At 40.1% G+C, this 27,960-nt stretch overlaps 1 protein-coding gene across 1 annotated transcript; it reads right to left on the reverse strand.

The window, feature by feature from the left end:
• Positions 1 to 475: 475 nt before the first annotated feature.
• Positions 476 to 26,952, reverse strand: dhx15 (DEAH (Asp-Glu-Ala-His) box helicase 15). The gene is given in 15 exon segments (XM_046851751.1): positions 476 to 1,027; positions 2,440 to 2,609; positions 3,482 to 3,672; positions 3,827 to 3,949; positions 4,837 to 5,028; positions 8,480 to 8,588; positions 9,739 to 9,888; positions 10,112 to 10,198; positions 15,318 to 15,485; positions 18,884 to 18,906; positions 18,909 to 19,101; positions 20,573 to 20,732; positions 22,657 to 22,850; positions 24,221 to 24,584; positions 26,778 to 26,952. Coding segments are annotated over 15 exon segments (2,310 nt in total). The 5' UTR covers positions 26,846 to 26,952; the 3' UTR covers positions 476 to 909.
• Between the last annotated feature and the right edge of the window lie 1,008 nt (positions 26,953 to 27,960).

Below are 27,960 nucleotides of genomic sequence, written 5' to 3' on the forward strand. Positions count from 1 at the left end.
TGAAAGAAAAAAAAGACCGCTTTTAATTTAATTAACTGTACATAAGGGAGACAGGAGTTTATAAGGGAGCACTATTGGAGAAATGACCAGTGAGGAGTTTCCTTTTTCAGTTCCCCCTCCAAGTTAATTCATCCCACCTCTATCCATTCTCAATTGTGTCACCTGCTAAAAATAGAATCAAAATTGACCAGGGGCTTTGTTGAGGTACCATGAAGACCCAGTGCTACTCACATCCCAGACACTGTAATTCAATTTAGATTGGCAACTTTCGCACTTCTGAAACAGTTACTCATCAGTTTTTTTTTAGTCAGTGGTCAATAATAAGGGGAAAGGCCATTCTTTTACATCACATGTAACACGAGCCTGGATTAAATATCTTAACCACTGTATCACATCCTTTTTTTTTAAATGATGAACGCTGCTTAAAACATATACATATTTAAATCGTGTTCTGAGAGTCGATCCACAGCCGGTATCAATGTTTTTTTTTTATTGAATCCAAAGTTTTTCTTAACAGAATAAACAAGTACTTGTCTACTCAGTTACATTTCAGTAAAAGTTTGCAATGCCTATAAGGAATGTCAACATCCACATGAATGATCATGCATAAAAATGGTCGATGTCTGTATCTCTGTTGAGCATTCACTCCCAATCAAATGAATCGTTTGTGTCTAGTGAACACTATGTAACGTCACAAGTGGCCATAAAGAGAGAAAAGCCATTAATTATCCTTATAAAAATAATCTTACCGATAAACAAACAGAGCGAGGGAGGAAAAAAAAAACAAACAAACAAATGACAATCTAATTGTTGACAGGATGACGATGTACAACTTTCAGAGTTGAGAGAAAGAGACGTCGAACAGCTGCGGGTTAAATTTCATATTGTCCTTGAAGCCGTTCAAATCGTTTAGTATTGAGTGTATTCCTTGGTTTGAAGTTTAGCGACGATGCGCTCCAACTGCCGCTTGGCTTCACACTGAGGGAAATTGCCCAGCTCGTAGTACTGTGGGGCAATTTTGACAAGCCTGGAAGAAGAAAAATAAAAATCCAGAGTAAGAGTGGTGTAGCTTAAACTCTCAGACCTTACACATCAAGCTAAACTTCAGTTATTAGACCAACACCGATAGTACACTACATTCACACTAGCAAGGCACAAACAGACAAGCAATTTTCTAGATATATTCCTGACACCTGAATTCCCCAACCATATGTGGTTCATTCCCAAACAGTTATCGCAAAGCTGAAGGCACACAATTGTATAGTGTGTCTGGATGCAGTAGCATGATTGTAGGAAACAATGTGTCAATGCCCCTGTGCACAAAGAAAACTCCATGAAGATTTGCTTTGCATGGGATGAAGTGGAAGCTCTATTGCCATAGAGCTTGGACCTCAAACCTATTGAACATATTTGGGGTGAATGAACGCTGACGGCACCCCAGACCTCCTCACCTTAAATACATCAATACCTGTCTGAACGAGCAAAACCTACACAAAAACATTCCAGAATCTAGTGGAACATCTTCCCAGAAGAGTGGAGGGAATTATAAGGGAATAAAATTGGGACTAAATGTGGAATGTGATGCTCAAAAAAGAATATACCATACTTATTGACCAGGTGTCCGCAAACTTTTGGCAATATAGTGCAGATATACCAGACACTCAACTCCCCATGATAAGAAATGTTCATCCTGCGATTCTGACGTGTTTATATACCATTTAGATGTTTTGCAGCGTATAATAAGACTTTGTTAAACTCGCGCTGTTTAAATATTATGCGCAGTTTTACATGCAGAAGAAAATTATTTACCATTTTTCTATTTTTTTTGGGAGGGTCACATGTTTGCATTTCACTAGAAAAAAATAATGTATCTAATATTCACATAATTTATTATTATTGCTATATTTTAATATGATGGTCACGACTTAGTACTTCTGATTAATATTTGTGCTTTGCTTGGCTCTCAAGACTGTGACTTGTGGCCAAAAAGTGTTGAATGTTACGATTTTTAGATTGTTAATTATATAGTTCAATAAAAAAAATAAAAATAAATAAAATAATTATTATATATATATATATATATATATATATATACACACACACACACACACACACACACACACACACACACACACACACACACACATATATATATACACACACACAACTTTATATTATTTTGTTTATATTTTATATCATTCTATTAGATGGCTTCTCACTTTCTGTTGCCTATAGCGAGTGTATGTGACAGATTAGCAAACCAGGATCGGTCTCTGCATGTCCATTTAATACTCAAAGAACTTGTCACTTACTATTGTGAACACAGGACTTATTAACACACTCTTCGGCTACTTTCTCCATTATAAAGCTTAGATAAACAAACAAAGAAAGTGCACATCCATACATAGAAAACACAAGCACCAGGAATTTTTTGCTTACCACTCAGGTTTGATGTCTGTACAGGTGCGGATGTAGTTCTTGGTGGTCAGCACAAACTCGTTGTACAGCACCCATTCGGGCTTGTGGTCCAGCACGGTGGACGGGTGCAGCTGGACCACCTGGTTGTCCTTCACTGTCAAATAGTGCCCTGTACGCTCCAGGTGGGCCACCTGATAACACAACGGCAGCAAATTAACAAATAAATCCCCTACTCTCACGGATGCGCGCACACGCACGCACACACACACACACACACACACACACACACCCGCCCATGAGCCAATTAAACATTCAGCGAAGAATGTGCAGATTAAACGGGGTGATCCGTCTCAATAAAATCCCACTGCAAACAAAGACGTCGGCAACAGTACACGAAGGCACGAGTTTGCCTTGCCAGTAAAGGTTAATGTTGACAAATATTTTGATATTAATGGAGTAATTTAACTAGTCAGGTCACTTGTTTCAGGCGCCCCTTCTAGAGACAGGCCCATTAAAAATGCCATTTATTTTCCTTCAGCGGGCCAAAAAACCAAATTGATTTCTGATTATATGCTTAAATGGTTACACTTTGAAAGAGAGCTATCCATTATAATGGCAAGCCCGAGGTGACTGTGCGCTTGTTGCAGGGTTTAAACCCATTCATTATTCAGTCAACTCTAACTTTCTGGTTGCAGTTCTAAACTGAGAGCGAACTTATACGGAGTGTCGAGTACAAAACCACAGTGCATCTGACAATGTCGAAAGAATAATTATCTGCTTATTAACAACAATAAGCTGTTAAGTGGATTCACGCAGGACCATTTATCTATGGCATGGCAACCCGAACGTCCCTTTTGGCGCGAATTAATTAATTACGATCTCCAATGAGACCCACAAAACAGCATTTAATGAAATTCTTTTTAATATTATATGACAAACGGGTCATTTTGGAGAAGTATTTAAAGGAAAACAATCAGCTCCCATTCAAAAAAGATAACTCAACATTAGCCTCCGCTACCTCTCGCACTCAATGCTGAACTTCCACACACACACACACACAAACCTGCATGAAGAAGCCGGTGACCAGTGCACGGCGGATGTTGATGTAGTAATCTCTGCTGGTGAACTCGGTGCTACGCCGTGGCAGGTTGAAACGGTCCATGATGCGCGACAGCTGCTGCCGCACGTTATCTGCCGACATCAGCGAGCGGTAATTCACAAAGTTATCATAGCACCATTGCACTGACTCGTGGTCTGGGGTTGGGGGGAAAGAAGAAAAAAAAAAGTTTAGAGAGTATTAATTATGTGCCTCGTTTCACATGAAATAACTGCTGCCACCATCTATAAGTCATGTTACTATTCCTAAATAAATAAAACTGATAAAAGTCTATTTGTGTGTGGTACATACTCTGTTTAAAGGCGTGATAAACGTTGAGCAGGGTGAGATGGTCTCCGTCGATGTGGGCAAACCTCATCTTGGCCTCGTCAGCCGCCTTCTTGGCCTCGGTGGGGCGCACAAAGCACTGTGGGACTAAACAAGGTTGGTATGGGCCCCAACACAGCCGCCCATAGGCATGAGTCACGCGTTCAAACAGAACACAAGGCCTAGTTGAGAGGCTAGAGCATGGCACAGGCTATGCTACACGGAGGGGGGAAGGAGAGAGAGCACACGCCACTTCTGCTTGCCTTAATGTGGAACGTTCCAGAGGCTTAGGCTGCAGCACATAAAGCCCAGCTTCTTACGAACCTCTCCGGAACCACCCCAATCAGGGCGAGTTAAGTCTTTCACCAAAGAGGAGCGCAAAAAACGCTCCAACTCGTCCTTTCTCTTCGGTATAAATCAGCAAGGCTTAATCTCAAAAAACTTTTGAGAAAATCAGCTCAATTTGGATCAAAACGCTGAATTAATTTCAGACTCAAATAGTGACCATTTATGCGAAATGCATGCAGGATTAACCGAGCAATGAAGCGCTTACCTAAAGCCTTTTTTTCCGTCTCATTTTTCCCCTGCTCTCCCCCACCCCTCCACTCAACACACCCTGAAATCATCTCTTCAGCAACCGGACACGCTTACCATCTACATAACTACAGCAGCACACTGAATTATTTACAGTGTTTTTCTTTCTCTACACATACTCACCAGGACTTTATGTTTATAATAATAAAAATTAATAAAGAAAAAAGAAAAATCACTTCTAAAGTAAAAAAAAAAAAAAGAAAAGAAAAGAAAAAAAAAAAAAAAAAAAAAGAGTGAAACTTTCAAGGTTTTTCTCGAGGAAGCAAAATATGAGAAGCTCCAGACACTAGCCAAATGGAGCACTTCTTTACCAAACATGACACCACAATTTGTCCAAATGAGACAGGTTGAAAAACAAAAGTCCACCGATTCAAAGCCACACTGTGCTGAGTGTGCATTACCTGATAACATGGCGGTGATGGAGAGGATCTCGTTGGAGCAGTTGTATTCGCAGCTGGCGATGACCATCTTAGCCAGCTGAGGGTCCAGAGGGAACTCTGCCATCATGGAGCCCAGCTCGGTCAGGTCTCCATCATCGTTCAGCGCTGCCAGGTAGTTTAACAGCTCCAGAGCACGCATCAGAGTCTCAGGAGCTGGCAAGAAGAAAAGCCATAAAATAAAACGGTGATTCAGTTTCTCCAAACGTACACACACCACTTAACACCAGTCTTATATTTCAGAAGTAAATACTATAAATACAACAGAGTGTGACAGAACGTCACATTATTCTAGTTAATGAAGTTCTATTAAACACCTGCTTCTCATAGCCAGGACATAACCTACTGCTTTAATAAAATCAAGCTCATCGGCTCCGTTTCACTGCGTCCGTAGGTGAAATTCCGTTGTTCGATCGATGGATTATGTTTTCAATCCAGAATTAGAACCGGATGTCTGTGAGACGAGGTGTATACACGAACGTAATGAGATCGCGAATAAAAATTAATTACTTGCTAATTGCTTACCGATAAAAACGGACCTAATTTACAACTGAAATGCCACACGGCAGCTAATAATACTAAAGTATCGTACGACTAGCAACACACCAGACTGAATCAGACACGCACAATCCACACACTCACTCACTCACACCCACAAAACAAAATTCAATTATTGACCTTTAGCTCTGGAGAAGCAGAGCCTAACAATCAGTTGCATGTTAAGTGAAAACTGCCAGTGGAACAATCAAGGGTCTGCATGCAGTCAATCAGGAAAGATTTATTCCTTAGAAGGCAGCTGTTGGTTAGTTATTAAGACTTTGTATCGATCGCTTACACTTATACTGTTTTTTGGGGTTTTTTCTCTCTTCCCACTGTGATGAAAGCATGCACAGTTTTTTTCTCGGCTCAACGGGCGGTTTTGGCCTGAGTGGATGACCATGGCATTAAGGCTAGGTAAAAAATAAAAACATTTATTGATACACCATATGCCCTAATCAGCAATAAACTTTATGATGAAGGGTGCTGATTTGCTGACCCAAGGCCAAATGGAAAATAGGAAGACATAAAAAGGTAAAGCATAAGCAAATATCTCTAGGCAAAGGGTTCACTTTGGCTTTAACCAAAATTACAGACTACCTCATTTTCCTAATTTAGCAAAAGGAACCGTTGCTCCAATAGAATACAGTAATCCCCCTTTTACCACGGTTCGATTCTGGAATTGCATTCATCACATAACTCATTTGTTGGGCTGATTTTTCCGGTCTCTCGCTGGATAGCACGATAATTATAAAATTAAATAATGAATTTTTAAGAAGAATAAAATGTTAATAAGTACAGTACAGAAATTTAAGAATGCAGTGACATGTATCTTTAACTCAGCCTCTTTTTTTTTTTTTTTTTTAATGTCATAGGACGCTTCAACCAATCAACAAGCAGAGAAACTACGCATAGGCTACGCTACTACAGAACTGTATAGTGTACAGTACAAGTGCTCACTATAAATGATGCAGTGTACTGTTTTTCTACTGATTTACACAAAATTCCTCTTGCTATATTCTTGAAAATGTTTTCTGTTTAAAGTGTGTGAGAGGAGGATTTATAGCTTAAACAATAAAAAAAAAAAGTTAAAAAGCATTTTGGGGTGGTGTCCGTTTATTAGTTTTGGAACGAAACCACCGTGATAAATGGGGATCACTGTATATATCGTTTACTGAATTATTTTTCCAATAAGATTTCAGATATTTCAATAATATTTTCATTAAACACGACTGGAAATATTCATATTAAAACATTTGCATTGCCTGAACAAGCACCAATATTTGAATTTCAGATAAAACAAAACAAAACAAAACAGGGCAGCAATAAGTAAGAAAGGCACCATAACACTCATCCAGAAATCTCATAGTCAAAAGGAATTCTAGAGACACTAGTACAACATTTTAGAACGGGGGGAAAATTTTAAGCAGAATTGTATGAACAAGGTTTAGACAGACATGGATGTTTAAATGTATAAAGGAGTTTCTGGCTTGCTTTACGCCCAAGGTGGACTGACTCACCCAAAGAGATTGATTCAACCCAGACAGAAATGCCCAGTCACCCCAATTTCATGTGTGATTAAATCATGAAGAATTAACAGCAGAGCTAGCAGCAACGCAGTGCCAAGGGGCAACTTCTCAATGCCCAGTCAGAGGAGTCAAACTTGCCCGGAAAATAGAACCTATATCTGTGGGTGCACATTATACTAGTGTGGGACTGGGTGCCTCACATTTCTCATCACTTTCTCTCAGAGATGCATTGGGCTTTTAAACATTGGAAACACAGAAGAAAAAAAATACCCAAGAACACCAGAACAACTGAACTCAGTCGACTGCGTACATCCTGGCAGCATCCCAACGTAACTGCATATATATTAGAGCTGCACAACTGATCGGAAAATAAAAATCGATAATGAGATTCGCCGTCAACGAATACCGTTCTTGATTAGTTGGGCTGCTCAAGGTACGGTTCAGCGTGACGCCAAGAAAGCACAGCCGCCCGTGACAATGACGGACAGTACAGGGTCAACCGGCAGCAGGGAAAAGTGTGCGTCCCAAGTCATCCAATATACATTTTATACTGAAGGCAAGGCATGAGAACATTTTATAAACAAAGAAAACTGTACCTGCAAGTTGTGGTTATCAGCAAATGATTAAGCATTTGTACACCAATTTTGCCTTTTTTAAAAATTTTCTTTTTTTTTAAATAAGCCTGTTCGCTTGCGTTTCTCTGTTCCATTCTCAGCATTTGTCTGCTACAACAGTCAGCTTCGGTTCTCAAACGCGATTCACTGCGACTTTACTACGTTCAAATGCTGTTTTTTTTTTTTTTTACTGAAACAAACAGCATGAATTTGTTCAAAAAAGAGATAACTACTGCACTCCTCAACAAGCAGCCACTATAAGCTTTAAAATATCTAAATAAAAGATAGTTGAAATTGATACGATTCAACATGATTCGGTTCAGTTACATTTTAAAGTTTTCGATCATGAAAAAGACTTTAGGGCACAGGGCTACGGGCTTTCGTTGCAACATGGGGGTGGGGAGGAATAAAAAATATTAAGTGTATAAATAAAACTATGAAGTGTTTACAGAAACTAGCCAATATAGTGAGGTTGCTTTTTATGGCACTGTCCCAAGTTATGCGCAAAGCAGTGTCCTGTTTTGTTGAGACTTTGATTCTTTTTTTCTTTGTTGTCACAAACATTAAACAGGGAATACAGAGAATATACACAGATGCAATATCGGTTTTCAACTTTTTCCCTTTCATACCAGATTAAAGCTAATAAAACCACTGGGTCAGAATTGTGGACCAGAACAAATTTCCAATTGGTTTTTAACTTAAATTGTAAAGGCATGCTTAGATTTTGTAACTGCAGTATTTTAAAAAGAAAGTGCATTTCATTACTTGGATTGAATAATTCAATTCATTTTTTTATTTGTATGAAGTTTTTAACAATGAACATTGTCTCAAAGCAGCTTTGAACAGATAATGTGGTGATAAATAAATGAATTGCAGTATTAGTATTAGAGAAGTAGATTCATGTATTCACTAAAAAGCTTAACGTACCTGGTGGGTCCATGAAGTCAAAATGCACCAGGTCATCGATACCCAGCTTCTTTAGCTGTAACACTACAGAGCCCAGGTTAGATCGGAGAATCTCTGGGTACGTGTTATCCTTGTCACAAAAGAGAGAGAACAGAGAGAACAGAAAGAGAGAGAGAGAGAAAGTAAAAAGAGAGAATGAATTAGTCAGGGTCTCCCATCAGGCACTAACACGTTCTCATGTGTCAAGAGAGTCGAGACTGGCGCGTTTGAGGAGCTATTTAACATGTTTTAAAATTCACTTTGTCGCCTCACGCGACGGGGAAGAATTACTCTTTAAGAGGAAGACCGTGTTCACTTGGCCATTTGTCAGGGCGTCTTACTTTCAGTTCGGCTAGTTATCAATTTAGGAAGAGGAGGGGAAAAGAGAACGAGCGAGGGAGCCATCTGGCACGGCTAAAGACTAAAGTCAAGAAGCAAAGTAGTGATAATGACAATGGTCACATTCTCTCCATGTCTCAGATCCTCTTTTCAGGATACTGTAAACGATGGAAAGCATAAACGTTCGTACATACCACGATTCCACTCAAGTGCACAAATATCACACGGGTTCACGATGGCCATTTGGATACAAAATGGTGAACTGAGCCCAACATGTAATCACTTCATTTAAATTACTCGAAATATAAATGCATATATATATATATATATATATATATATATATATATATATATATATATATATATATATATATATATATATATATAGACATTGAACAAAAGTGCTTATACGCTGATGGTTTGTCGCTTCATTAATAAGCAATAGTTTCGGCACAAGTCAAGGCTTCAGTGTTTAAAATGTAAATGACTGTGGACTACAGCAAATGACCACCCTACGTTATATTACATAAAGCAGGGTTCCATGAAGCAAAGCCAAAAGGTCCATGATTTATTCTTTTCTTTTTACAGTGTCGGAAATCACGTGTTATCGATTATATTTATTGAGTAATAAAATAACTTTTTCCTATAGATTTAATCAAAAAGCAAATTCAATCAAATCTGTGAAAAAGTTCAGGAACTAGAAAAAAATAAAATGGCTACAATATTATTGTACACATTTCTATACTGAGCCAAATATTTGAATAGCTGGATTACGTTTATAAAAAAATAAACAATTGAGAAATTCGCTTCATAGACAAAAAGGAAGGCGAACGCAAAACGTTTGCAAAGCCCTGAGATAAAGAAAGAAGAGAGAGTTGAGATTAACAGGGCCGTTTATTTACCTGCATTTCAGTCTTGTACGCCTTCTCCGTGTAAAGGCGGAAGCATTTCCCTGGTCGCGTACGCCCGGCTCTTCCTGCCCTCTGCTGAGCCGATGCTTTACTGATCGCAGTCACTAGCAGGGACTCCACCCTGATGCGTGGGTTATACACCTGCGCAAGATGTGCAGAGACAACAAACTGAATGTGTGACAGACACGGCAGCAGAGTCCCAAAGCAATCTCTCAAACTCCGACTGGATTAGAACAGGCAGCAGAATATCTAACTAGCTTCTCCGTCTCTACGGCAAACGCATTCACCTGGGGGAGGTTACGTAACCGTCAGAAACTGATGATGTGGCATTAAACAGGGATGAGGGAAGAGGAGGGTTGCTGACCTTTTGCTTAGCGAAGCCAGGATCGATTACGAACACCACACCGTCGATGGTAAGCGATGTCTCGGCAATGTTTGTGGACACCACAACCTGTAGGAGAGCAACAAAGAAGAGAGACCAAGACTTGCATCAAATATGAACAACACACTTTGTGCCGTGACGGAAAACGCTCCATTTTTAATACTTTTCTTTAAGCAGAATCAACATGTTAAACGTTCATCTTTTACTACTTCTACACATACAATTCAAATTTCAAAAATACATCAATAAACGGTTCAGTTCACAGTTATATTTTTAGGCGTAATTACACCAATACAGCAATGGGATAAATGTTTAATCGTTGAGGCGAGACCACTTTCGCCCCTCCACATGAAAGCGCGATACGTTTCGAATCGCGCGCATCATCGCACGTCTGAACCGATGAAAACGGTTTCTCTACCGTTGCCTTCAGTTTCTCGGCGTGGCTTCGATGATAAAAACGTCTCTGCTACAATAAAACTCCTGCATCCAGATGGCTATTAACGAACAGCACACGCACGTTTCTTTAAGGTTTTCCTGTATTTCATGTGAGGAATTGATTCAAATGATCCATAATTTCATACATTTATTTACAGAAAGCCACATCATAATATTGTGGCAGCTGTGAAAATAAAAAAGGTAACGCTTTATGCAACAGCTGTAGTTGTCATTATAAAAGCTGATTTAATCGATCTGCGATATCGTGCGCTACATTTCAAAAGAATTGAGCCGTTTTTTCCATGATTGCTCGAATGCGGATTTAAAAACTAGTAAATGTGTTTCGGGGATCATTTCTGTTCAAACTGCCTATTTTGTTTTAAGGTTTTCTTACTGTATAGTCAAAAGTTACTTTTGGGACTTTTAAACGCTGCGCTTCGTGTGGATTTCATCATTGCGCATGAACACTGCCCCCTGGTGTACACGCTGATGTTGCGTTCGAAATTGAAATTAGGCAAGCGCCCACACTGTGACCTGACGAGCTTGCCGTTAAGACAAGAAACCACACCTTAAATCACGTTCATTCATTTCAGAGCTTGGTTTTTAGGAGTACACGTGAGTACACGTGGCCCCCGCGTGCAGTATAGCAACATCCCGAGCAGAAGACTGCTGGCATCTTTAATATGGCGAGACAACAAAGCATCTGTTCACGAGGAGAGAGAAAGCCCTGAGAAGAGTCTGGCAGTAGCAGGGATTTGAGATATAAATTGCTTTAGAGAAGCCTGGCACATTGGACAAACAAAGTAACACAGAGGTAGATGATTCATGCACACCGAGGTGTTCACAGCACGCACATTCGCAATGCGGCGCAAAAACAGAAAAGGCCAAATTAAAATCTGTCACACTGACTAACAGAGGGAAGGCTCCTAAAACTTCACAAAGTTAGATAACCTAATTAAATTAAATATAAAAATATTCTTTAAAACGAAGAAGCAGCTTCGAAGCCAAAAGGCAAATCCTAATTCAAAGCAAAATCACTTTCCCCCATTTCAAAACAAGGACAAAATAACAAGCTGGAAACTACAGAACAAAGCTTAAAAACAGGGTGGACAGCTCAAAGGATTAGGAGTCACATTTGCAACCAAGCGATCAAAGAAATAAAGGTAGTAGGAACGTTTGTTTTCTTCTGAAATTAAATAGAGAGCAAAACACACACTTAAGAGTCTGTAAGAGGCCGGGAAAAGTGTGTGTGGGGGCTGTGACGAGAAGATTCCTCCGATTTTCGATCGCTTCGTGTTACTGAATCAGGTCTGTCCATGAGGAATGACGGCTGGATCGGGACAGAGAAATCAAATGAGTCACATTACCCAGTGGGTCTCTCCATCAGCATTTATCCAAAAGAAGAAGAGAAGAAAAGGTCTGAACAGGAGGGAAAAGGGAGAGAAGGGAAGAAGCAGCTCCTCGCCTGTCCTGCTGGTAGATGTTCCCGTTCTGTAAGAGTGCTAATGCATTTCAGCCTGCAATGGATTGGTCATGCAGAACTCTCTTGTTAGAACTTTCACTAAAGAACTGCTAATGTGGGCTCCTTGTCCAAAACTACTGCAGCCCTGACACGCTGTTCATTGGCTGAATTAATGATCCGGCCAAACAATTAACGATCTATGCAATAATAATAATTAATTGCCATTAACGATCTGGTTAAATAAATTTCCAGAAAGAGGATTTGCTGACTGGTGGATAGAGCAATGACCAAAACCGATAAAGCATGCTCAGCACTCAACACATTTTCTTAGGTTGACATTCGAAAGCCCCATCTACCTTTAAATATTCCAGAGGGGTAAAAATGGAAATTATATAAAAAGGTGGATGCATCGGCATAAATTGCATATCGAAGGCAACTGAATTATTACACAGGCGGATTCACAATCCTTGACCCACAGGGTGTAGAGAAATTGCATCTTCATGGATTCAATGATCCACATACAAAAGGTCTGGAACAAACGCGGCTGAGGCTGAGCGCATAAGGCCGAGATGTGCTATATCTTACTTGAGTGGCTTCAATCTAAATGTTTCAAAATTCTCCAGATCAGCTCCTCTGCCCTATCCAACCCTCCATCAATCTTCAAAAAAAAAAAAGGACTTTAAAACAAATTACTTTGGCAACCTTTTGTCTTTTCACCCCACAGCCAAGATATCAAAAGGTTATTAAAAAAAACCGAAAATGCAGAGCAAAAACTGAACTAAAACGATTCCTGGTTGAATATACCACCACTAGGTATACAACCTGCAGACATACCGAACGCAGCTGCTGAGATTTGTACAATTTTAATTGTATAAATGGTCTCCTGATAAACACCTCACCATTTCATATTCGAAACATAAAACCATGTTTGTGTTTTGTGATTGAAGGCATTTATGACTTCTTTTTGCCAGCGTGGAAAGGCAATCTAAGATGCTTTGTAGTCAGTCAGTCAACAGGCTATAGTTTCATTTATGTGAGAAAAATATGTGAGCGTAAGGATTCGAGCGAGTTTTACAAGAGCCAAATTGTGAAGACTAGACGACTGGGTCTGAGCATCTCCAAAACTGCAGCTCTGGTGGGATGTTCCTGGTCTGCAGTGCTCAGTAACTATCAAAAGTGCTCCAAGGAAGGAACAGTGGTGAACCAGCAAAAGGGTCATGGGCGGCTGAGGCTCATTGATGCAAGCTCCTGTAGCTCAAATTGCTGAAGAAGTTAATGCTATTAATACTCAAATGAAGAGGACTGTTTTGGCAGCAAAAGGGGGACCAACACAACATTAAGCAGGTGGTTATGTTATGTTATGATAATGTTATGCTTGATCAGTGGTCATAAAGTTATACCTGGTCAACGTATATGGACTCCATATTTCCAGTGAAGGGAATTTAAAATTCTATAAAAAGACATTTTATACCAAGTGTGTGCCAACAGTTTGGGAAAAAACACAGGTGTAATGATATACTGTCCGCATACTTTTGCATATCATCACATTGATGTGTTACTTTTCTGAAGCCAAGAACAGTCGATTGGCTCCTACCTGCCTGTCCCAAAGAAAGCCTTTTAATCCACAATATCATCAGGGTGTCAGAGGGTGTTACTTCTGGGTTATTAGCCAGTAAGAGAGGCAGAGACACGATCTAATTCAAGCAATCCTTCACTGACATCACCAGGGAAAGTGTCATACTGACAAATTAAACCCAATATAAAATCGAGCGTGTGCGCTTCATGTTGGGCCAAACAGCATGGATACAATGAGAGGGGAGCAGAGTGTGGAACTGACTGATATCTTGCATTAAAAAAAAAAATTAAACAATCCACATGTACGGCAGAGCACTAATGTTCCCGACTGCACTTCAAGCAATGACATTTCCACAAACCCCTGCATGTAATCCTCCTGGTGCTGATCTGCACAAATTTAGGCTGCTTTCAAAAGGAAATGCACGCCAGGCCTATAAAAATCTGTGGCGTCCAGAAAAGGACTGTTCACTAGGCTCCTTCCCAGTGCTCTACAGACAACATCCACATACGGCCTCAAAACTATCACCAAAGGGGGCTGATTTGCATTGTGGGCAACGTATGCCAGAGCGTCTGACAGGATGACATTTTAACAAGGTAATTTGAGCTCATCTCTATGCAACCAGGGACAGACAAGGTAGGATGAGGGAAAATAATACCTGAATGCCACAAGGCTAGTCCGACACCTTCAAGAAATCACCAGGGCGTGGGTGGAACTGCTGTCATCTCAAAGCCAGAGTCTGGGTTTATGGGCCAAGGAAGGGACCGTTTATGACGGAGCCAATTTACAACACTGCTGGCATCCCTGTTCTGCCAAACGCTTCATCAACAAGCACCCTTCCTCCTTCTCTTCCCATTTTCCAGTCAAGATGGAGTGGCTTTGCATCCCAGGAGGACCGCTGCAGCGATACGAGCGCCGGTATATCCATGTCGCTGTTTCATGTCAACACTTCTTTGAACAGCCTAAGCAAACACCGGGTAGTGTTTGAACTTTTAAAGCAGTTAGAAACCCCGGCTTACGGGCAATCAAACTAGCGCAAATTTCCGAGCCTCTGTAAACATGGACGTGGCTTGGAGGAGATGAAAAGATGACATGAAGCAGAGAGAGAGCACAGAGAGAGAAAGGGGTGTTGAGGTAGCAGATTGATTCAGTGTAGACATCCAAAAGAAGCTTTAGATGAGCAAATGAAGCGCACGGAGAAAGACGTACCGGACGCAGAGGGGAAACTAGAAATGTAAAAACTAGCAGCAGTTCAATTAGTTCCAAAAAGCCCAACAAATCTATTGGATTGAAATTTCAGCAAAGGTATAAGTCAAAGCAACAAGATAATCTATTATTCCATCACATCACACCTACAGAACAAGGAACAGGTAGAATGTGAACTGAATCTGAACCAAAGCAGCATGATGGAGGTCATTTTGTAAGGGGTGAAACCTATTGACAGTGAGATCCAGGGGCTAAGACCGCATGAGTAATACTTCGCTATTTCAGTAAAGAGAATCACATGCTGACAAAAACAACATATGCTGTGAGTCAATGCTGCACCAAAGCTTGGGGCAAGGATGAGACGTTTAACAATGTCCTAGCACTGCTTGGTGTTCGGCAAATTTCTAATGCATCATCCGACCACTTTCATCTTCCAGCTCACTGTTTATTCGTAAGAAATGACAGATGATCGGCGTTCAAAATAAATAAATAAATAAAAATTAAATAAATACCTTTCTCCCGATGGCTCCGCTGGATTTGCGAGGTGGTGGAGGCTCAAAGATCCTCTGCTGCTGCTGGGGGGGCAGTGTGGAGTACAGAGGGATTATTTTGATGTCGCCTACTTCGGGGCCAAGATCGTCAATTTCCCGTTTGATCCGCTTGCAGGCTTCGTCGATCTCCTGAAAGGTAAAAGAAAGAAAAATGTATGAAACTCAACAAGTGATGCAACAGTGCCATTAACAAGAAGACAATTACATGGAAGGTTTGGGTGCGGTGCAACAATCTCAGGGTTTCTGCAGGTTTCACCAGGTCAAACTGAAGACTTTTTAAGACCAAAATCAGATTTAAGACTAAGATCACTTCGAAAACACATGGACACGTCGTTAGCAGCTGAAAAAATAAAATCTGTTTTATTTCTGCGGTATAATCCGAGAGAGAGTTGCAGCGATAACAGAAAGCTGATTGGCTGTTGCATGTTGGTCTCGTAATACAGTGAATTATATTTGGACTAGCCAAAGAAAGAGGTACAACATGAAGGAAATCACAAACAAAAACATTCGAAAGTGCTGCGGGAACATTTTAATGAGCATAAGAAGTCGTGTTACATGAACATCAGAAATGAAACCTGTTTAAAATGACTTATGAAGCTAGAACAGCAAATTTAAGACTCTTATACTTTGTAAAATCCTGTACAGTAGATAAAGTGAGCTTTCAATTTTACAGCAAAGGCTTCGAGAAATACCACGTGTGTGTGATGAACAGCTGGCCATTTTTCTTTGTGTTATTTCCAACAAAAACATTTTAAATTCCATAATTTTTTTTTAGCATTTTTAAGAGCCTGCAGAAACCCTGAATCTGCCTCTAGGTGTAAGCCGAATCATGCCTTAGATTTTTAGGTTTTGTTTGACCCAGTTGCATAAGCCAGCAGCTGATTTTTGTTTTGCTTTTTAAACTCCCATCGACCCCGGTTTTCTTAACAAATATCACATTAACTTGTTCTGGACCAGGTTCCAGAAGCATAAAACACCAACATTTGTCAGATACCGGTTTGTCAGATCAAGTGTACTTTGCTAACCAGGTGCGACGTGGCTGAGAAAATTAAACCTGGAGTGCATGCTGCTTGGATGAACTTCCTGTGGTTCTGCTGTCTAAAGCAATAGGACACATGTGCACTCGCACACACAGGGTTCATTATTCCAGATGGTAACGTAGTAAGGGTAATGTGACATGAGAACGCTGCACTGGTGCATAAACAGAAGCAAGTCGCAAAGGATTGGTTAGGTGACGGCAAACATTGCAAACGCAGTGATCTCGTACACAAAAAGGGGTCTCGAGGAACCGCCGACTGACAGCCAACACTAAGATTTACAAACGGAACTAAATTAACCAACTGTGAAATGGCTCTGAAAGCTAAAACGGACTAAACAAGTGGAGAGACAACGAGCACCAAGCGTCTTGTAATGCAAACTTCCTGACGAGAAACCAACAACACTAAAGCTGCTGTAGACAAGCAGATAAAAAAAAGAACAATTTGAGAGCAATTCATCATATGCATTAGCAGTCAGGCGGTCTACTCAGGTCAAGAGCTAGTTTAGACATAATATAAATATCGCATCTTCTAAGACACTCAGCGTTTATATTCTTACTCGATGTTTGTGGATGAAATAAACACTACCTATACAATAGCACCATCCTGTGGCTAAAGAATGCATTGCCAGGGGGTGCTGTTGCTGATCTGTAGCCAAACACAGCACGATTTCTTCAAACACACAAGGAGAGCAGATAAATAACGCTTCAGCAACATCAACTAATCTATATCTTCCAAGACTGATCAGAGACTGATTGTGAGGTCCAACGAGGGCACATGGATTCATTTCTACAACACAGTAAAGATTTGGCAATTATTATTCAGCCCATGTTGGCTCTAGCATTAGTGTTCTATCAAATATATGAGCACAGCTTTGGGGCCATGTGGAAGTCCTAGCATGCACAGATTTACTCCCATGGGTGCAGTGTGTGTGTATATAGTGCTGGTGGCCATGTGCCTTTTAATCAAAGCCTTTCCATGGCAGCTTGAGGGAGAGTAAATGTGAATTGATTGATCAAATTAGCTGAAGTATTAATAGATCATTAGCTCTGGGGATGCAGCAGCTGTCAGGAGAATTGGCACCGAGGGAGACGGACGGGAGGCTGTGCCCGACAAGAGCGACTGCACCTGGGACACAACATCAACACCAGCCCACCGACTCTACTATTCTGTATAAACATTCTTGAAAGAATCTTTTTAATCCGCCCAGTGGAGATGCAAATTAGTAGGAACAGATGCAAGCTGGCTTGGGACTAATTCGAGCCACTGCCGTTGTACAAATAACAGATTTTCATCTGGAGCAGCTTGTTTAAGACTAAGAAAATACCAAGGACCCATTTTTGCATGAAACCGCAATCCTTTCTTATAACGAGAATAAGGAAAGGAAATAAACTGATTGGAATCGAATTGAATCATACAAAAGGAAGGGGAAAAACGAAACTAAAGAATTACGTGAGAACATTTTATGTACCAGTCACAATGCCAATTTAAAGATTATAACAGAATTATTAATACTGCTATTGAAGATTTTTTTTAGGGATATTTGTGATAGTCATTATTTGACTACAATCACAACAGACCAGAATATTTTCCCTTTTAAAATTAATGTGATATATATGGTTGGTAATGCTGATATATTCTGCACTTTCAAACCTGGTCGCAAGCACTACCATATAACTTAAAATGACATGAATAGACGAAGGATAAAATACGAAGCTAAGCTCTAAAAAGGGGGGAAAAACAAAACCCCCAAATCCATCATTGTCCGAATACTTATGATCTACACTGTACTTGAAAGACACACACACACACCAGAAGCAGGAGACTGCTGACCCATCATCTGTGACCATATTTATCATTCTGGCCGGGCATCTAACTCCCCATTCCAGTTGGGTGAGCACCAGTTGCAAGAAAGGAAAAATAACAAATGACTTAATTTCAGGCCTGAATTTGGGTCACACACTGCCATCACACACAGGCTCTTTACGCAAGCGCCAAGGCCAGCTGTGCCCGCAGCCCGTATCAATCTCGGCTCTGATCTTCTCGGCAACGTTCTGACGGGATGGAGGCGGATTCGCAAAATTGATGCGTGTACCTTTCGAATCCGCGTTTTAAAAGGCGGTTTGTTTACACCCATCAGTCACATCTACTTCTATAAATACCCTAATGATCAACTGATGGGTTTATACAGGCTTATCAGCAGAAAGCTTAATATTACAGGCATAAACACAATGTATTTTAGAGGCATAAATCACAAGGTTAAACCCCCCGGGATGCTGCATATCTCGCAATTTAATAGCTGAGCTTTCAGTCTGTGGATTCACTGACTCACTGTTTGTGCAGAAAGCACAAGCGACACACTGCTGGAGGCGACCGTTTTATCGAAATCATTACGCGCTGCTTCAAGCACCTGTTTTACTCCATACACCAGCTGGACGACCAACATACGACCGAGTCCACTGCAGCGTCACCACCCTGAAAGGACTTTACCTCTTGTCCTGTAAGGAAGAGAGCACGTCTCCCTCGTCTTCCTCGCACATATGGATCTGGATGACCGTCCTGATGGCAGCCTCCAGGTAGTCACGCTCGGGCTCTGGTGTGTAGAAGATCTCTACAGGGTGCGTTCTACCAGGGATAGTGAGCAAGGGGCAGCTGTCGAAGTACACCTGGAACTTTCCGGCATCCAAGGTGGCACTCATGACAATAACCTGAGGCAAAGAGGAGGAAAAAAATTTTATAAATCACCTGTCCAGTGTTTAGTCCTGAGAAAAGATAAAGAAACAATTTAACGCTTGAGGTTAGAGAGGATGGGGGGGAGTTTACCAACAACCCAAAACTTTCTTAGCTATAATATTTCACTAAAGAGTAAGCCACCGAGTCCTACTTTAAGTGGAGGATGCAGTACAATGCACTGTATTTTGCTATTTGGGCAACATCCAATCTTTCCTGAGGGCCTCCCCCACCCAGTATCTTTCTGCCCCATGAGACATCATAATTGCTGTTACCCAAGGGACATTTAACTTCAAATTCATATGGGAAGATGACCAGAGCTCATTTGGATTCACCTAGACCTCATTTAACAGTTCCTGAACAAATGTAGAACCTTTGATTTGATCCTGACAACAAGCAGTCATTACCCATCTGCTTTATGAGAACAGAGTTTGGCACGTTGTGGTCATAAAAGGCGACATGCTTCTGCTCCCTCAGGGTTGATTGCCTTAAAATGGGGTGACCAGAGGGCAGATTAAGCTCTGCTGAAAAATCAGACTGGCCTTTTGCATTTCTGAGACTAATAGCTGCATTAGTCAGAGAACAAACAGCCACACAGCTGTCAGGCTTTCAGCACTAGAGGAGGTTCATTAGCAAGTGCCAGCCAAAGTTAAGAGAGATCCTTTAAACAGGGCCCAGAAGCAGCACGGTGAGGAGGTGGTTGGGCGGTTACGCCCACAAGATAGTTACTATTAAAAAAAAAATTGGGATTAAGGTTATTTTACGCTCAACCAAAAACTCTCAGCAGATGTGTTGATTTTTATTGATGCAATTTCATATATCTCACTTCCTATTAATTAACTGTGGGATAAAATGAAATATTTGGCTAAACATATCAGGCAGAACAATATGCATCATAAATCGCCTTGATTCCTAAATATCGGCGAGAGAAAAACCCATATCGGTCGACAGCTAAACAAGAGTGTAATGATCATTAATTTGGATGAAAGTAGCATTAAAGTTTTGGGGGGTTTTTTTGGGTCAAACACACTAAAATTTAAGAAATCTCTCGGATATCTTGCGCATATCAACCGGTAAAGAAGAAAACTGAAACAGACAGCACTATTGTAGATAATGTTTCTGGCTGCTGCCGCGTCATGCTGCTCTCCTGTGAAGCGGAACATCGGGACAATCACATATCAGAGCACAGTCGGTCAAATCAGCTCCCAAGGAAATGACTTCTGATGAGGTTCCAGGCTTCAGGTGACAAGATGGTATTACAGCGACCCATACGCAACAGACACTGAGCTGTCACTAAGTGGTCCTGAAAAACATCTGCTTATCTATTTTTCCAGCTTAAACTAGAAATAAAACCGAGACGGGCTGCAGAAAACTGACAGAGAAAACAATGATAGAATATTTCACACACACACCCACCCACCCACCCACCCACACCCCACCCCACCCCACCTTTAGGTCTGCTCTCTGGCGAACGACTTCTTTCAGAACGCCCATCAGAATATCTGTGGCCAGTGTGCGTTCATGAGCCTCGTCCAGAATGATTACGCCGTATCGTTCGAGCAGCGGGTCGTTCATGGCCTCTCGGAGTAACATACCATCAGTCATGTACCTATTTAACAAAACAAAAAGAATGACAAAATATTATGTGAAATACCAAAAAAAAAAATAATTATGGTGATTCATCCTTAAAGCCTGCTAATACATCACATTAGACTCGTTTCAAAGTCATTTTGCAATTTATGTACAATCATAACACAATGTACACGGTTGTACAGCACCTTTTACGTTACCATGGTGATTAATAGAGATGGTTAATATAAATAAACCTTTGACTGACTGTTAACAGGCATACATACATCTTGATAATTATGTTCAAATCCTTTTCTGATTAAAATAAAGAGGGCACTGGTCTCACAGAGCAACTGGAAATGAACAGGCACATGTTTTTAAGTACAACAAGGATTTTCTTGGGTTGTGAGGCATTGCAATTCCAAAGAGCTCTTGTCTTGGCATTGTTTTCTGTATTGGAGCCAACACCGAAGTGAGAATTGTGGTTCGTTTATGTGCAGAGAGAGAAATGTATGATCCTATGAGCTGGGTTTTACTTGGGCACTGTATTTGTGCTGCAACACAGAGAGGAATTTTATGGGTAATCTTGAGGCACAGAGGAACACCGACAGACCCCATATTAACAACTCGTCACGTGTATCCCTAATACCATGGATTTACCAGCCTTTAGACGAACACTTATCGTGACGGGATGATGTGATTAATCTTTGACGATTCTTATAAGACCTCCAGTGTAATATTGGTCCAAAAACATTGAGGGTAAACGATTTTCTTATTGCACACATGAATTCTGTTCTGCCCCAATCAACTCGGTTCGAAAGTGTAAAACGTTAGAAAGCTTACAAATATTTTGCCTCTTAAATGCAATGCCATATGCATTCTTTGAGCTCCTCAGAATGGCTTTTGTAAATGACAGAACTCGCAGGCAGACGGTTATACATTAACAGCACAGGCACATTTCATCAAACCATCAGGTTTTCTTTCCTGCATTCCATGAGTAACAGGACAATATGATCACATCACTGTATCTAGGGCTGAAATGATTTCTCGAGTAATGTGAGTACAAAAGAGCTTCGTTTAGACCATTTAACTACACAGGGAGCACTATGTTTCCCCACGGAGCATTATTACTGATGCACCACCTGCTAAACTCTGGCACGCTCTGGACAGCAAACACAAAATGAAAAATATAGGAACAGGGAGAAAACGGCGAAGAAAAGATTCAGGCCAAAGAAAATTACAAAGTTTGGGATCATTTCAAACTAAAACCATATTTTACCATCATTTTTATAAAATTAAATATGTGCTTTATTTTATTTATACATTCGTACTTGCATTTTGATGTTTTATGGCAATTAGATGCACTAAACAGGTTTTCCTTATTTATTTATTATTTTTTAAAGATATTCTTGTATTCAAATTCAGCAATAAAAATTTTTCTAAAAAGGAAAAATTACTTCTTCATTTTAAAAGACCCGTCCTATTGTCTCTTAAGTATTGCTCTTTAATGAAGAAAAAGTACTTCTTATCCAATTACTTAATTAATCGATGGAATAATCGTTAAAATACTCAATTACTAAAATAATCGCTTGCGGCAGCCCTCATTGCATCAGTGATTTAGTTACAGAAAAACAGATTCATGATACTGAATATAAAACAGGACACTTTATACTGGTAATAGCTTTCCAGTGATTGACATTGTCAAGTAAAACATTTGTGCTTTCACCTATTCCTATGTTAAAACCTGGAACTATGCTTTGTTGTTTGGTTCATATATACTTCCCTTTTAAACACCGATGGCGGCATCATACACGAAACCCTGACATTCTCACGAATACGTTCTAAACTGTTGACTATGTCTCAGAATACTACTAGTCCTAAATCAAAGCGCGGCATTTGCAACATTTACTCTAATAATCTGCCAGTGTACGTTTCCTTTTCAGGCTTTTCATTTATAGACTCACTTGAGGATGGTTTTCGCCGAGCTGCAGTCTTCGAATCTGATAGAGTAGCCGACTTCCTGTCCAAGCATGACATCCATCTCGTCTGCCACTCGCTGTGCCACACTCATGGCTGCCACTCTGCGGGGCTGGGTACAGGCTACGCCACGCTTGGGCCCCGGCAGAGCACGCACCATATCCACACACCACTGAGGGATCTAGAAGATAGAAACACAACTATAATCATTAGCTCATCTCTGCTGTAACCGTGGCAGTGTACTACTAGTCCAGGGGCATCTAAAATATACTACTGTTTGAGAAAAATTATTTTATATATATACATTTATATATATATATGTATGTATATATATATATATATATATATATATATATATATATATAAAATAAAATAAAATAAAATAATAAAAGATATATTGGTACCATAATGAATAAATGACTGAAAACACCAATAAGATCTAATCAGAGGTCTGAAGTACATAAACATTTTTAGATGAATGAACAGCCAAGCTACAAAATTAGAAAATAAAGCCATACATTGGTTAAAGTAAATGATGGTGGCAGATGCCGGTCTAATTTATATAGTAACTATGTCCAACATATCACATAGCCTATAGGAGTTATAGTTCTACTGAATTTGTAGGAGTAGAAATGGCCGATAAAGCAATGTGTCTTAATACTATACAGAAAATCTGCGTTCATTAATGTGGTGCCTTTTCATTTAAGGTTTATTTTTAGAAACTTGCTGCGGGGTGCTAATCACTTTCTTTGTGAACACAGGGCTTCGCTTGACAGCTCTCTGACTCATCAAAGCAGCTGTTTGCTATTTGCATGAACATTAAAACTTTCGTACCCTTTAATTTCTGTGGGAGATGATGATGTGCAAACAAAGTTTTCCACTACGGCTTAAAAGCAGATGCATGTTGATTAGGTTAATATTAATAACACCATTTGCAAACATGGCTCCGTTACATCCCAGTGCAACTGTGGGTGTGCGATTGTCTGTGGTAAAGACTGAGGATGCAATTATATTTAAGCAATATTGGCAAAAAAAAAAAAAAAAAAAAAAACCCAGCAGGTAATATATACAACAGCGCAACCATCAGTGTGATATTGCTTTTATACGATAGTTCTTTAAATCTAAAATTAATATTGCTTAACTCATTTGAGACATAATCCGGCCGAATATTTGCTTTATCCTTTTCTCGCAAAAAAAATAATTCACCGACAGACTCACTACTGCCACTGGTATAGAAATGGCTTCAGTTTAACAAATTCTATAAAAAAACTAATCTGAAATTAGTGCTATTTCATATAATCATAATTAATAATATAAGTTAGTTCAAATTATACAAATAGTTCACCTGCAAAATGAGAACTGCATTTGCATAGAATACATATTTAAACCTGACCCAAAATTCTTTATATTTTTATATTACATATAGAAAACTATTTATAAATGAATACATTTCCACCATTACAATTATACATTTTTGAGAATTCTGTCTGATGAAAAGGCATCAATAACTTAAAAGCAAATATGTGTGTGCATCCTGCCGGTGTAACACACCTGTGTGGTCTTGCCGGAGCCGGTCTCTCCCACCAGCACGAAGCTTTGGTGGCGTGTGAGGATCTCATGGAAGCGCTCTTTGTACTCCCAGACGGGAAGCTGCAGACGCTTCTTGAGGATCTCGTAGTAGCGTGGCGTGTGGGGTAGGTTGGTAAAGGGGTTGATCTGCTGATGGATTGCTGCTTGTTTCAGGGGCAGCATCCCTACTCCAGGCGCCACGCTCACGTTTATGGCTGAGTTGGGGGCTTTGCTCTCCCGGTCTCGTTCCCTGTCTCTGTCTCGCTCCCTGTCCCTGTCCCGATCTCTGTCGCGATCCCGGTCCCGGTCCTTCGACCTTTCTTCTCGATCTCTGTCACGGTCTTTTCTGTAAGGAATTGAAGATTTTGGATTAACGTGTCAATTCTAAAACAGATGTACTATTATCACCAACTTTTATGTGCTTTTTAACATGTCACAATACAAGCATTTTTAAACATGCATTATCTATAAGCCCTGGCATTTAGGAAATGCTGCTGAAAACATTACAAAATAGATAAAATCTGTGCTACAGAAACAGATTTACAGAAGCAGACTTATAGTTTGCTCTCTTCTCATACTGCCCAGAAAGAGCTGTAAATTTCAATTCAGTACATACAGTAATGGCAAACTCACCACAAGATGCACTATGGACTCTTTATTGCTGGGCACATGCTTTGTCAGTGGACCACTAAGGATAATATATTATCTAAGTGCTGGATCATTTCGATCACAGCAGAAAGAGTGGCATGGCAAATACCGAACTGTTCAATGTTACAAATACCATTTCAAAAGGATGATATTGCACATGTCTGGTCCCTAAAGCATTTCGGAACCTGTCAAAACCAAACGAACACGTTCTTCTGAAGTTTAGCTAAAACTGAACAGTTAAGATCAATATAAAAGCTAAAAACAGATGATAGTGTGGAATTACTGAACCCCTTATATCATACATCAAGGCGATTCATTCATTCATTTATTCATTCAGAACATTAAAATGTTTACCTCAAGTACCGTATAATACGTGTACTATTGGTGTGTTTACGATTAGATTAGGCGAAGTGTGTATGTTGCTGGGATTCTTGTTGTGGTGGAACAGTGTGTGTGTGTGTGTGTGTGTGTGTGTGTGTGTGTTTGAATGCTCCATCTGTTGATGAATAAATAAGATGGTGCATGCAATTCAATGCTGTCTGACGTGTCTCTTTGTTTTGTATCTAATTCATACTAAATTCTAATTTCAGTGTAGAAATCCAGTAGTCAGTATCCAGCATCCTCTCTTCACTGCTGCAAACCACGTTTTATTTTGTTTTTATCGGATATTTGAACACTTTCATTTTCCGACAGCAAGTTAGTTCCTGGCCTTAGAAAGGTCACAGTTTTAACTCTGACCATTTTAATCGCAATAATAAATAAACTGTTAAAATATCACTGTAAATAATCCGCCTCTCGCCGGGGTTTTAAATGTGCGCGTTATTTAACCGGAAACGTCCAATGACGTCACGTCCTCACATTAACAAATGGCCGTACTGGTCTATAGATATATCAAATAGCGAAAATGGCATATAAAATCGTTTGTTTAAAGCCAATGTCGAAAATGAACTTTCTTCCCGTTCAAGTATGCAATTGTGGACATTTAAGCAGCTTTATTGTTGAAATTAAATACATTGAAATACCTCAGCGGCTTGTCAACAGTCCGCCATACTTTACTACATTCACTATTCTGCACTGCCGCAGTTACTAGCGAGCTAATCAGCCTCAATACATTCATTCCCTGTGTGTAATAAGCCCTCGTTAATTGATGGTGGCTACTATTAATAATGATTAATAACGTAAAAAATAAACCGTGTTGCTGACTGAAACCAGTGTATGCGGTTCCTAGCAAGCTAGTCGGCCGTCTTTCAGGAATACCGGGTGGCTGCAAACACGAGCACGAAGATGCTACGTATTATAGCATGCCTTACAAATTACATTGAATTACTTTGATATTCTTAGACGACATTGGTGATAAAGCGAGATAAATGCTTAGCATAACATACGAACTCATTAAAACGGGCCAGAATGGAAAATTATGCGGATAGCAAGCGGGCTTGCTAGCACAACTAGCTCGCCTCATGTGCGGGATGTATCCCAAATGCCCTGCTCGCTCCCTTGTTAAGGGCACTTCCATTAAACGTATACTATAGACTCTTGGCGGTCACGCAGTGCACTATACATCCAATAAGGCGGCGGTTTGGGATGCAGCACGCGGTACTTTGCTAATCATCAGCGCCAAGAGCAGTCAAGGTAACAGACCCACGTGTTCTGGCGGCAATCGGCCAAGGATACTAAATGATATGCTCGTCTTAATCTACATGATATCGAACGATAGATTCGGAATTTCGAAATGTGTATGAGCCATAGTGAAATTCCGGTTTATTTTGGGCTCCTAGCGGCTCCATTTGGCTGACTAACCCGACACAAAGAGGCTGAGCGGCCGGGCCGGATCGGACACCACGCAGCCGACAACAGACCTTCCAAACTCATCGTGCTGCTTTCAACTCACCCGTCTGATGATCTCTTTTTGCTCGACGAGTAATCATCGCCCAAATCCAGTCGATGTCGTTTAGACATTTTAATCAAACAGCGTCAAAAACACGCAAACACAGATCGTGGTCGACGATTTCCAAACAAACCCCTCTTCAGTGCTCTCAGCACTGCTAAACGACAAGATGGCGACCGGAAGCACTTACCTCATCATTCTTATTTCTGGAGAAGGAGATAGAGGGAAATATTCGAGAGGAAGAGACGATCAGATGCGGATAGAAAAAAGCCCAGTGATAATAGTTACTACTGCTGAGAATGTTGCATGAGTTTATTCCTAGTTTTTTTTTTTTAAACCCTTAGTTGGATTAAGAGCGTAAGTTAGCGCGGCTCTGTTCCTTGTTACCGGGAGAGGATGTTGTAGCTTTAGCGCCAAATTCCCGCTGCAGTTTCAATGTCAGCCGCCAGGAGCGCTACAGTGAATCGCAGAGAGAAAGCGCGCCATTGAACTTCAGAATACAATACATTTGGCCTTTGACAGCAGTCCCTGATCTTTTTTGCACCATGGACCAGTTTTACCCACTGACTGGGGGTTAACAATATGCATATTATATGGCTATTATACATCTTATAAGATGTAATTATTAGTTTATTATAAAACATATATACAGGGTTATTTAAAAAGAATGAATGATATGACTCATTGCTTCAGTTCAGTTCATGAGTCAGTGACCATTTGAAAAAGGAGTTCTCTAAGTTGATTGTGAATATAATACTTGTGACTTTACTGGAGTTTTGTATTACTTTTCCTTAATAAAATATTGTACAATGAAATCGGTTCATTCTTTTTGAATAACCCTGTGTGTGTGTGTGTGTGTGTGTGTGTGTGTGTGTGTGTGTGTGTATATATATATATATATATATATATATATATATATATATATATATATATATATATATATATATATGACCAGGGGTCACCAACGTTTTTGAATCTGAGAGCTACTTCTTGGGTACCCATTAATGTGAAGGGCTACCAGTTTGATACACACTTCTGAAATAACACATTTTCTCAATTTACCTTTAATTATGTTATGATATTGATCTATGTGAAGACACTGATCATGATAATGATTTCTTACAATAATTATCAACAATGATTTAACAAGAAAGGAAACATTATCAATATGCAAAACTTTATTTCT

The sequence above is a fragment of the Silurus meridionalis genome, chromosome 6 (genome assembly GCF_014805685.1).
Source record: "Silurus meridionalis isolate SWU-2019-XX chromosome 6, ASM1480568v1, whole genome shotgun sequence".
Lineage (NCBI taxonomy): Eukaryota > Metazoa > Chordata > Actinopteri > Siluriformes > Siluridae > Silurus > Silurus meridionalis.